This window comes from Siniperca chuatsi, linkage group LG23 (assembly GCF_020085105.1).
Source record: "Siniperca chuatsi isolate FFG_IHB_CAS linkage group LG23, ASM2008510v1, whole genome shotgun sequence".
Taxonomy (NCBI): domain Eukaryota; kingdom Metazoa; phylum Chordata; class Actinopteri; order Centrarchiformes; family Sinipercidae; genus Siniperca; species Siniperca chuatsi.
Window position 1 is genome coordinate 1,086,665 of NC_058064.1, and position 12,843 is coordinate 1,099,507.

Here is a 12,843-nt window from a genome sequence, read left to right on the forward strand (position 1 = left end):
CCGCAACTAATTTAAGTGACCGTATTTCATTTCCAAATCCAAAAACACGAGAGCAAACGTGTGAGGAATGGATTAAAACAGTGTGTTTGTCTGTAAACTGACAACGTAACCGAGGCCAAGAGTTGGCGTATCATTAGTGAATTACATTATTTTGTGGGGTTACGGATTTCATAAAAGAAGAAGCCCCGCTCAGGACCGGAACGTGTCGCTCCTGGATGATGCTATATCAGAGTTTAAGCTAACATTAGCTGTTCCGTCCAATTTCTGTGTTGTAAACAAATGTTAGAAAGAAGTAAAATATTACATTTGTTCTTATAATAATGGTGTATTAGGGTGAAGTAGCTATCGTGAAATACAAAAGACCAATGCTGATCATCAGCTGGTGATGACTTTTTACCTGGGACCTGTTAGCGTTAGCCTCAGTGTTTTCTGCATCATTACGCAGTGATGGGTTATTAGCATGATACCATTTATGTCCTCAGATCACTGACGAGGTGCATATTTACCTTCTTTTTACTCTTTACTTCTGCACGGATCCCGTTTTAAAACGAGTCAGCCGGAGACAGGTTTAAAAAAAATCTGCTTTTTAAAAAATAATAATTAAAAATAAAGTTTCAAAACAGTTGAACACCAGACAGGAGCTATTTACACCAATAGGAGACACTTTGTCAGCAATGGGCCAAGCTCCCGGGCTCATTGTGTTTTGATATTTTGCTTTTCATGCATCTTAAAAAGAAAAAGAAAGAAAAACTAAGTTTAGGGTCCAAACAACATCTGCAAGGTGACGCTGAGTTTGAGAAATGATAAACTCGCGCTGTTGTCTCGGCCTTCATCTCCTAACGTCATTAGATTTCGACAAAAATGCTCATTTCTGACAGCAAAGTTTCGGAAGAATCAAACAAATTTTTTTTTTTTTTTTTTTTTAAATCGTAAGACGTTTCGTCTTTGGTTTGCAAGAAAAAACAGAAACACAAGACTTAAATTAGCTGCTTGTTTTCGTGCGAATATCTCACGTAAATTCAGACGTCGTTTGAAATACCTTTGAACTTTTTCTAGATCATCTACTGACTATTTGAAAGTTTAAACTGCAGCTACAGTATCGGAAATTCACTGCACCTCATCAGTCAGCTTGTTTGAAAGCACACTGGTATGAAGTTCGGGTCTAAATTTGCATTTGACAGCCTGAGTGTAAAGCCGGTTATCTCACAGCTTCAGGTTTTGGCAGCTTCAGTGCAAACAGTGTTTTTTCTTCTGATCTCTGGTTTCAGAAACAGGAAGAAGCTTCGAGCAGATGATCCCGATCTGCTTTCACACGCTGGATTTGGTCGTTTTCCTTTCCCGTCTTGTCCTTCGGTACATAAAGTGTTCAGTCATTGATGCATTTTCCCTTAATGACCTGTTTGGGCTCATTATCCTGCCTGGCAAACACAGAAAGGACCGAAGGTCTCCAACATGGCAGAACACCAGAGCTGGCAGCTGCTGTTCTCTCCGTTAGCGACATTAGCCGTGAAGCTCTCTGGCTCTGAATGAAACAAGGAATTCAGCTTTAATCTCAGTGTTTATTTTCAGGAGTTTTATGAAATAAGAAATTAAGCTCAAATGCACCACTTTATTACGTCGATATCAGTTTTTAGCAGCTATTCCTAATAACACAAAATGTTTTTGGGGAACTGTACCACCGGCTGGCTCGACAGGTTGTTTCTGTAATATCCAGATGACGTGAGAAGTTTAAATCCTCCATGTTTTTAATTAGTCAATTTATCTCAGTTTACTGCTAACAAAGAGCAGAACTCATCAGTTATCAGCGTCTGAAATCCTGTAAGTTCTTCTCTGATCACACAGCTGCAGACGTTTGGGCCTGTTCACCTGTTTGATAGTGTTTTAAGTGATTATGGATTTAAAAACAAAATGTATGCTGGGGTTTCTCTCCTTTCTGAACATGCGGAGCCTTCGAGAGCCAACAACCCTAAAAAAAAGGTTTCATGAAAAGTAATCTTGTTTTCGCAGAAAATAAAAGTAGCACTGAATCTTCACCTGAATCCTGGAGGTCACATTTCTCCCGATAGCTCATATTTAACCAGATACACAGTGTTTGGATCCGTAATGTTAATTCTCTCATTATCAGATATTTGGTGGTAGAGGTTCAAGTTTAACCCTCCAGCAGCATGAGAGCATTAATGAGCTCACACAATAAGATCATTATCACACTAATCACCATGAAAAGCAGCAGCATCGTGGATCACAGGGACTCGTTTCATTGCTGTTCTACGAGACTTTCGGAGCATCACAACTGCTGGAAAATTAAGTTTCCCGTTGTGTCTTAATGAACTGCAGCAGCAGCAGCAGCTCATACTGGGATTCAGGTCTTAAGTCAAGTCTTCAGTAGAGTCCTGCATGGTCCTAAAACAGAGACCTGACCCAAGTGAACCCGACCGGTGCTGCCAAAGTTTAAACCCAAACCTGACCTGAGATCCAAAGCTAACAGGCTGTCAAACTGTCAGTTAGCAAGCTCGTTAGCTCGTTCGTCAATAAGTGTCCACAGTGTATTAACAGCTGCATCAGCATGATGTCCTCCTGTCTCCTGACTGTGTGTGAACCAGGTCTCTGTGTGTGAACCAGGTCTGACAGAGGGGCTTCAATAAAACTGGATGGTGACATGCAGCTAATAAGCTGCGATAGCTTCCTCCATGTTGGACTCTCCGGCTCTCCGTCCAATCAGAGCGCAGCTCTGTCAGGACGGCTTGCTATTGGTCAACTGTGCAAATTTGCACGTCAAAGTTCACCAAAGTCAAATGTGACTCCAAAGAGATCAAGTAGATTTACTCTGATCTCGCCGTTTTAGACGCTGGTGTGACCGGGTGTCCCGCCACTACAACCTCCCTGCAAACAATTTTCCACAGTAAAATAAAATAAAAGCGGTTAGCAGACATCTTGTTTTTAGATTTTAATCACCTTTATCAGCGTTCATTTTGAGAGTCAGCTAACCTATAAAATGAATCTGTCGGCTGCTATCTAAACGTGCAGCACAAACTGGAGACAACAATGGTTTGTTAGACCAACACAACTATCTTTAAATATTTAAAATGTTAGCAAGAATTGTGTCTTTGTTGTTCAAAAAGACCAACAGAGTGATGAGTCTGCAGGTCAGTGAACGCTAGCATCATTTTCCAGCCAGGTCCACTGTGGCTACATAGTCGTCGAGTACTCTGCGGTAGCTAAACGCAGGCAGACAGTAAATAATATTTGGATTTCACATCAATACTTTAAGGTCAACGTTTCAGTCTGGACTTCTGAAACATTACGAGCTGAGCAGCAGATTGTACCGTCAGTCTGTCAAACTCTAACGTTAGCGCATGTTGTCTTAGCTAACGTAACGTTAGCTCAGTAGCCAAAGTGGAAACTGAACTGTCAACAGGGTCAATTTATGATAACTGACATCTTCAGCTTTAACTGTCAGACACGACTTGACAGTAGTTTGCATCTTGGATCTTTCTTAACCTGAAAAGCGTCTTCGAGTACGTTATGAGGCGCTCTTTAAATAAAACGTATTATTATAATGCCAGTTTTGAATGTAACGACTGGATCTGTATTACTTCCTGGAAGATGAAGTAATGTTCCTGCTTTGGACCAAGAGAAAAATGCTTTCTTACTAATAATAATAATAAATGCCAATAATATATATTAGACCAATTGTACGGCGCGACGACCCAAAAGCACAACGCGGCGGCCGATAAGTCGCTCAGGTTATGTGTTCAGCGACAGAGAAGCCAGCAGAATAATACTCGGTTCGATATGAATCATTACTGCGGCTGATATAAGAGAGGAAATTGGAAACTCGAAGCATCAGATAAAACTGAACAGAGCCACACAGTGAAGTGAACAACAGACGGTTCAAAGACAGAAAGAAAGAAGATATTAATAATATACTAGTAGCTTATCTAATGTCAAATGTAAAAAGAGAATCAACTGTAACTGTAGTAACTGTCAGAGAGTAAAGAGTACGGAGCTGAATGATTAATCCTCTTATTTTCCGTTTTATATTACAAACTGAATATTTCTGGGTTTTAGACAGTTGGTGGGACGAGGTGTTTGAAGACGTCCCTTCAGACTCTGAGAAACTATAAAGATAGTCCTCAATTAAAGCAAAAAAAAAAAAAAAAACAACTTTTTTGTTATTGAACAAAAGAGTCCAAACTTTCCAGATGTTTGTTTTTTATAAACACAAGCAGCCGAACGAGAAACTGCCAAAATGATTGGGATCAAAGATTTTCCAGGTGCACTCTCTGCCGCTGAGCCTGAATCCATTTTAAAATCTGTCCTTTTCATCATTTGAAGAATTCGTGCTGCCAATGAAAATACACTCAGTGTCCCGTTTATTAGCTAAAACGAGCCTCCTTCACGACTGTTCGGTTTGTGCTGCTGCTGAGTTATTATATTACTCCCTCCATGAAGGAGGATTTACTGCAGGACTGCTGTGTTGCCTGCATTGCCTTTAGCTAGGTGTGCCTAATAAACTGCTGGTAAAGTGGTAGATTAGCCGCAGCCCTGAATAAATAAAATAATTTCGTGTGGCAGATGTTTCTGCTTTTCTATCTTGCAACCCCTTGGCCACGTTGGGAACCACCGCTCTGGGGTTATTTCACTTTTTTCCCTGACATTTCATGAACTAACAGATATGCTGAAATAAATCAAGCAGTTCTGCTACACCTGAACACCACCCTGCACCTGCGTAGTTAGGTTTTTATTTTAAAGAAATCACACAAATGTGTGCAAAAATACGTGCTGTTCATGCATAACATCCACTGACATATTAAAAAGTAGTAGATTTAGACACAGGGCCCTCTATAATACACAGAGGCAGCAGCAAGAGGTGAGACTTCCTTCTGAAAAGACAAACTGCTCAGGTAGGCTGCAGCACACCTGTGCAGGTAAATGAAAATCATCTTCAGCTGCTGTGGATGTGCAATCATGCTGTTCAGACAGATGAGGGTTTTTTCTGGTGTGTGTGTGTGTGTGTGTGTGATCCTCAGTGATGCTGACAGAGTTGCAGGGAACCACTGAGGCTGCAGCCGACTGACCCACTTTCTGCAGGGCCAAACGAGCTGCTGGCTGCCTCGCAAACCGACCTGCGGTGCCACAACGCGTCCATCTCCGCGCTCCTCCACCGACACGCACACTCCAATACTCATTATTCAACTCTTATATAACTTCTCCATTAACCTAAATCCATCTGATCTGCTCTGTTTTCACAAAACAAAGCCACGCAGGCTCCTGCAGCTGCTTTCACATGACACCCAGACAGGCGGCAGCTGCAGCGCCAAACACTCAATATTTACCCGAAAAAACGCGTCCTTACCTGGGTAAACCAGTGCAGAGACACCGTTAGAAGCAGCGGTGAAAGCATGGTGTCTGTCGGTCAAACACTCTCCGTAAAGTCTGGGTTTTTCCTCTCAGTCTGCTGCGCATCCAAACAATGGCGATTTTTCTGCAGCATCGGAGCGCGGTGCTCCCGCACGGATTCAGTTTGCGGTTTGTTTCCGCTCCGCTGCTCTAGCCGCACACCGTCACCATCATCTTCATCTTCGCTATTATCATCATCTTCAGTACCGCTCAAACCGGACCCGCTGTGATTTCAAAGGGAACAGGCCGGGCTCCGGCGTCCATGCCGCGGCCTGGAGACGAGCAGGAGGTCGGTGTCTGTCAGCGGCGATGAAGCTGCTGCTGCTGCGGCGTCGCCCCGCCCTGCGCTCCGGAGGCTGCATGGAGACCCACGCAGGTCCTCCCCCTCCTCCTCCTCTTCATCTTCATCTTCAGCATTACAACATACACTTCCTGGGAACCAGCCAGTCATTAAACGTCACCTAAAAACACACCTTTCACTTTTAGCGGTGGAAAGTAACCAAGCACATTCACTCAACTACTGTGTTTAGCACAGTTTAGAGGTACTTGTACTTTCTACTTCTCCTGCACCACAGCTCGGATTATTAACACAAAATACAAATCAACTAATACATGATGATGTATTATTATACATTGAGCTAATCAGCAGAATATAAAGTCATTAAAATGAGCTCCACCTTCAGCAGCTGCAACATGAAAGTGATGAAGTGGAAATCCAATAATATAATATATATTATTCTGCATAATGAGCACTTTTACCTTTGTTACTTTAAGTATATTTTCATGCTGATACTTTCGTACTTTTACTTACAACTTGTGTACAATTACAAGGACACTTCTGAATGCAGGACTTTTGCTTGTAGCAGTATTTCTTCACCGTGGTGTCAGTACTTTTACTTCTTCCACCGCTGATAACTTGATTATATTATACATTTTTATGTATGTTTTATACACACAGTTGTATCATATTTGGTTTTTATTTAACAAACTAGAATCTGAGAGTTTCTGATACGTAGCATCTGGATATGTTCAATAAGTATATTATAAATTAAACGTACATCATCATCCTGCGTGTCCACATTATTGCTCTGTGTCTCATCATCATCAGCATGCACTAACTAGGAATCAGCAAGAAGAGTCATTGAACATCAACTAAAACCTTATTTATTTGCATTCATTATTTTATCTCATTAATTTGGTTTTGTTGCTGTCTCTTTTGTTCTTTTCACTGTGTAACTTGTCTTTGTTCACAAAAGAGCCGTGCAAATAAAGTCATTATATTAATACACTTAGACTAGCTTTTCTTGTTGTTGCGGACATTTTCAGAGGAAGATTTAAGGGATTTAGCGTTTATAAAAAAAACACAAGTTGCTTTTTTCACACGTGAATTCATCTGCTAATGCGAGATAACGTGATAAACCACATCTGCTAATGTGAGAATTGATCACGGTTGGAAACGACACTGTGTGTACATGTAATTCAGGCTGCGACGTCTGATTGTTCAACACTGGGGTTGTTGATACACAATAAGTGGTTCTATATAGAACCTTTTATTGCCTAATTGCCTTTAAAACTTCAATAGCATACAGGATGCAGGGTCACTTGTGGTTCCTAGAGTCTCCAAAAGTAGACCGGGAGCCAGAGCCTTCAGTCATCAAGCTCCTCTCCTGTGGAACCAGGTCCCAGTTTGGGTTCAGGAGGCAGACAACATCTCCACATTTAAGACTTTCCTCTTTGATAAACCCTATAGTTAGGGCTGGCTCAGGTGAGTCCTGAACCATCCCTTAGTTATGCTGCTATAGGCCTAGACTGCCGGGAGACTTCCCATGATGCACCTCTCTCCTCCTTTCCCTCTCCATCTGTCTGCATTTTTATCCCATTACTGCATGTTACTAACTCGACATCTTCTCTCTCCCGTAGTTCTGTGCTTTCTCGTCTCTCTCCTCTCTCCTTCTGTCGCTTTCAGCAGGTATTTCTGCCTCCAGAGCTGCAGAGTCTGGATCTGTGGTTGTGGGCCGCCTGCTGCCCCCCGTGTTCCTGCAGAGTCTGGATCTGTGGTTGTGGGCCGCCTGCTGCCCCCCGTGTTCCTGCAGAGTCTGGATCTGTGGTTGTGGGCCGCCTGCTGCCCCCCGTGTTCCTGCAGAGTCTGGATCTGTGGTTGTGGGCCGCCTGCTGCCCCCCGTGTTCCTGCAGAGTCTGGATCTGTGGTTGTGGGCCGCCTGCTGCCCCCCGTGTTCCTGCAGAGTCTGGATCTGTGGTTGTGGGCCGCCTGCTGCCCTCGTGTTCCTGCTCGACAACTGCTGCTACAGTTGTTGTTATTGGCTCTGTTGCTAATACTGACATTATTCTTCCTATAGCTGCCATTCCTATTATTAATTTATTAATATTAACACTACAATTACTATTGTACTATATAAAAAAATAAAAATTCTACGTGGTCTTTGCATTGTGCCCCCTCTGAAAACCTAACACGGCAGCGGCGGATGGCTGCCCCCCTGAGTCTGGTTCTGCTCGAGGTTTCTGCCTCTTAAAGGAAGTTCTTCCTTGCCGCTGTGGCCAAGTGCTTGCTCACGGTGGGATCTGTTGGGTCTCTGTAAATAATATTATAAAGAGTTCGGTCTGGACCTGCTCTGTAGGAAAAGTGCAATGAGATAACTCCTGTTATGAATTGGCGCTGTATAAATAAAATTGAATTGAATTGAATACAGTAAGCCCTTTGCCACTAGCAGCTTATTGTGAATTGAAGAAAAAGACTGTATTGATCATCAAAAGTAGTTGCACCATATAAAAACTATACACAACATAAATCGTAGGCTACATTACAAAATATAAAATATTACAGTGATCAAAACTTTCCATGCACACAGTAATTAAAATATATTAGCACCGCGCATGAAATACATCTATGAATGTCGCTGGGTCATCATCAACATTGGGAATACAAATAAATGTTAGTGAATAGCAGTGACAGATGGATTAAATTCAACCAGCTAAAGAGGCTTAAGATTTTTAATCTTGGCTAACACTTTCTTGAAAATTACTGATAACATCAACTCCATGGTTCACTGTGAAAGCTGATCGTACATTTTGAGGAATAGACGCTCTTTCTTACCAATAAATAATGTTCCATAAATGAGAGTGTGTGTTTCATCTGTTTGTGCCGCTCTACAGAATCCATCTTTACGTTTGCCTTCACAGCAGCGAGCGGATTCCCTGCGTCGCGGAAGGCGTTGGCTGGGAATGAGCTTGTTGCTTCCTGCGGAGAAGAAACATGTGAAGAACGTCCCGATGGAGTCGAAGCTTTTGGTAACCGACAATACAAGAAATGTCAGCGACAATGCGAAGCTCCAACGCAAACCTCGTCTAAACGGCAGGCAGGCAGAATCAGCACTGCTGAGCTCCTCTGCAGGTCTGAAATTTCACAACAAATAAAAGATCTCTGCGTAAAACCATGTAGTTTTATGAATACAGCTGTGTGTGTGTGTGTGTGTGAGAGTGCACGTGTGAACGTGTAACACGCCATCTTTGTTGGCCTCAGTTCCCAGCAGGCGTGGCAGGAGGCCCCTCCCACTGCGAGCCCCCTCGTGATGTTGGGCGTCGTCACATTGAGCATCTTAAAAGGTTTAGCTCCAAAACGCCCAAAACCCCACCGGTCATGTCACGATGCATCTGCAACAAACGCAGACAATAAGTCCAACGTTCAGAAACGACGGTCACCAGGTTCTTTCAAGTATTCAGCTCAAATGAGACTAAAGCCAAACTTTGATAAAAACAAAAAGTATACTCGTAAATACTTGATAAAGTTTAACCAACGCAGTTAGAAAAGTGTCCCACTGCCTGAGATCTTTAATGAGACGTGTCTGCTGTGGCTGAGACACGAATATTTAAATAAATCTCTAAATGTTGTTTAAACAGTGCCGTCGCAGCAGCAGCGATGGTTCATCAACACTTCCTGTTGCTGGGAGGATTCAGGGTCAAATCAAAGTCGTGGGTTCAGTCAGTCGAACAGTAAAACAAGGCGACTTTATTCTGTTTATTATTGTTTGTTTCTCTTACTTTATACTTATCATAGGCTGTACACATTACACAGTCACAGGGGACATTTCTCTACTTTTACTACTTTAAGTACATTTTCCTGATGATACTTTTACTGCAGTAAAGGATCTGAGCACTTCCTCCTCGCTTTCGAATCCATTAATTGTTTGATTTCTGTCTTTATTGGTGTAAGTGCTTTCCATCTGTCTTCATCGCTCCGATCGGACGTGACGTCATGTGTTCGTCACTGTTTGTTCAGGACATTCGTGACGTCAGCCTGCCCCCCTGCCGGTGGAAATAACGGAGGTGTGATGACCCCTTTAACACAGTTCAATCAGGAAAACTGGGAAAAGATGGAGACCTGGACCTGGACGAGATGAAGGAGACTCCACCTGGACCACTGCAGGTCCTTCTACCTGTGATTTACTCTGAACTGGAAGTGTAGTCCACAATCCAAGGCTATTCGAAATGTTGGCCCAATCACCAAAAATAAACCGGATTATAGATTATGTATCTTTCCAGTTCAGGTGATATGAGAACACAGCTGGTTGGATGCTGCCACCTTGTGGCCACATGTGCATATAACAGCTATTTAGATTTTCTTAGAATTGAAACTGCATTTAATTTCTGTTCATTATTTAATACTTTTATATAATGTCTGTGCATAATGTAGTGTTGTATTAGTATTACATTACTATACATTATTATTTTTCTTTCTTCAGCCACGATTACACACAGAATTCTACAGTCGTACTGGTAGAAGTAATGAGTATTTATTATTAATAATTACTCATTATTAGATTATTTTTTTAACAAAAAAAGCAGAGAAGCAACATTTTAAATAGTGAAATCCATTTAAACAGAAGAGGAAAGTAATAGAAACGGCTAAAACAATAAAATAATTGCTGATGCCACCCCCCACTGTGCTTACCTCACTTCAGCTACATTCATTATCTGAATTTCAGCATGTTTCCGCTCCTCTCTGAAGGTTAGGGCTTCGAGTGTTTAAACTCTGAGGTCATTTCACTGAATCAGGATCAGCTGCAGACGCTTCCCACGATTGATATCCCCGCTGCTCGGCCGCTCAGAGACCCAGAGGGACTGCTGATGACTCTTCGACTCAGAGTTGTTTCTGCACATCTGGCCCTTCGACTCCAGCTGTTAGGAGCTCCATCGACCGCAGCGGTTCAGATTTAGCCGTCACAATAAAAGGGTTCGACGCTGTGATTGTCTCATTCTCCTTCCCTCCAGATAAATGTCATCCGGACTGAACTCCTCTCAGAGAACAAACTCTGATCCAGGAATCCTAAAAACACGAGAGAGATCATTAACGACAGCGTTAACGATCTCTGACATGAACATGAATGAAGTTCCTCCGAGTCTGGGATCGGTTTTAAAAGTTTTGTTTCGGGCAGGATGTTTGGTAATTATTCAATACTTTTATTGGAAGAGTTTCAACGTTTCCTTTGATTTAAAGCCAGTCTGGAAATTAGGCCAAATGTTTTCTGGTTTTTAAGCTTCTTTGTCATCTGAACAAGGAAAGAGTTTCTGTGAGTTTTCAGACTCTGCTTCCAAAATGTTTCCCATTATTTAAAGAAAATGTTTTTTCTAAAAGTTGTGAAATGGCTCCACACAGATCTGATGTTTTCAGCTCTTCATGCTTCATGTACGTCATCGTGTATTTATTTATTCTGTTTCTGGTTTTAACCACAAACAACTTTCACACCTCACACAACAGGAAACACTATATATATATATATACACACACACACACACTATATATATATATTTATACTTCTTTTTAGTAGTAGTTTAGTAGTTTTGGGTGTTTCCAAATGTGCAAACTGTGCATAAAAACAGGTGGATGGAAACACACAAAGTTAGCTCTACAGGTGAGAAATTAAAGGTGTGTGTCTCAAGCCGTAAACAGGAAGTGTGGCTTCAAAACACAGAAGCCCCCCTCTCACACGTAGCGTTAGCATAAAAAAAGTAAGAAAAAAAGTTACATTAGCATAGAAAAAGAAAGGTTAGCATTTAAAATTAAAGGCTAGAAGTAAAATAAAGTAATGCTAGCATAAATAAATAAGGTTAGCATGAAAAAGCAACTTTACTGTAGCATAAAATGGTAACATTAGCATTAAAAAGGTAACATTAGCATGTCTGAAATTCCTGCTGCACAACAAAGTAAACAAAAACAGAATCTGTTAGCAAACCTTAAAAGAGATTAAACAAAAAAGCTACCCACCACTACTGATCCCAGAGCTGCTATGTAGAGGCAGGCGGGCAGGCCGGCCTTAAATACACACACACACACACACACACACACACACACACATATATTCTGGATATTCTGGATTCTTTCTGACTCTGAGTTTCCAGTTTAGTTTTGGTTGGTTGGATATTGAAGAACCATCGACACCACCGCTCGGCTCGCTCTGCTCGGTGTCTCTCAGCTCGCCGACCTGCTGCCAAACCAAACCTGTCATGCTGCGAAGCTGCAGCGGTGGGAATTATTTTAATGGCTCGTAGAGGAGCCAAGTCCCCTGGCCTCATTCTTCAGCCTGGAGCTGTTGATCTTCCCTAATTGAATTCTGGATGGAATTTATGATGACGGACGGCAATTTGTTGACACTTTTGCTCTATTGAGTGGAAAGTTGTGAGTTTCTTTCCTGCTGTATGCGCAGAAGTTTAAAAAAAAAGCTGCCACAGAGGCTTTGAAATGAGTTCTCAGCTGATGGGGACAATTTCCTGGTGGGCAGCTGATGGTGATTGGACGTTAGTTGACTGCAGGAGTGATGACAACCTGCAGAAATACAGCGGAGAGTGCCGAGGGGCCTTTAAAAAAACCTTTATTTTAGCAGAATTTGGCACATAGGTTGAGTCCATGCTTCATGTGAGTGCTGATGTTACACCACAGGGGCATTTTGAGTTGCCCTGCTGTGACTTTAGGACAAAATAAAAGAGGCTCCTCCTAACTGCAGAACCTGCCTGAGAATCCTGCTGTTTCTAAGTTTCCTTCAGTCTCGCAGTGATCCAGAGACAGCCGTCTGTCCGTCCACGGGTCCACTGCAGACAGGAGCTGCTGACTGCTGGTTCAGACGGGGGTGTCGCAGGAGTAATCATCTCATCTTTGTTGGGGAGGAGGGGAGGCTGGTTTTGAAGGATATTATAGTGGGATGGGGTTATTAAATGTATTAAACACACAGATGACTGATGCAAGAATGATGCACTAACATGAGTAACTGCTGAGCGATGTGTTTCAGTCTGTGTTGGAAACACAGTTTCAGTCCAGCTTTTAGTTTTTGTTCGGCTTCAGTGGAAACTTTCATGTTTCTGAACCAACATGACTCAGCCCGATGAAACCAGACTGACTTCCAGAAAGAGTTCAGTGACTCGATGTTTGGAGCC

General features: G+C 42.3%; 1 protein-coding gene and 1 long non-coding RNA gene across 9 annotated transcripts in view; both read right to left on the reverse strand.

Annotated features, from left to right (window-relative positions):
* Nucleotides 1–5,789, reverse strand: part of ptpro (protein tyrosine phosphatase receptor type O) — a 56,685-nt gene extending 50,896 nt beyond the window's left edge. For 2 of the 7 annotated variants that reach the window (XM_044186749.1, XM_044186748.1), the window contains exon 1: nt 5,357–5,786. In XM_044186749.1, coding sequence (XP_044042684.1) covers nt 5,357–5,404 — 48 coding nt within the window. In that variant the 5' untranslated portion in view covers nt 5,405–5,786. Of the gene's footprint in view, nt 1–5,356 lie in introns of all 7 variants that reach the window. The other 5 variants (XR_006376898.1, XR_006376899.1, XM_044186746.1 and 2 more) reach the window with 5 other exon arrangements.
* Nucleotides 5,790–7,937: 2,148 nt separating this feature from the next.
* On the reverse strand, nt 7,938–10,777 carry LOC122871357. Of its 2 annotated transcripts, none has more exons than XR_006376855.1 (3): nt 10,367–10,777; nt 8,513–9,069; nt 7,938–7,991 (listed from the first exon to the last, which is right to left on the reverse strand). It is a non-coding gene; the product is annotated as an uncharacterized LOC122871357 (long non-coding RNA). The 2 variants fall into 2 exon arrangements; XR_006376854.1 differs by lacking the exon at nt 7,938–7,991 and having other exon boundaries at nt 8,037–8,656; nt 8,759–9,069.
* Nucleotides 10,778–12,843: the final 2,066 nt, after the last annotated feature.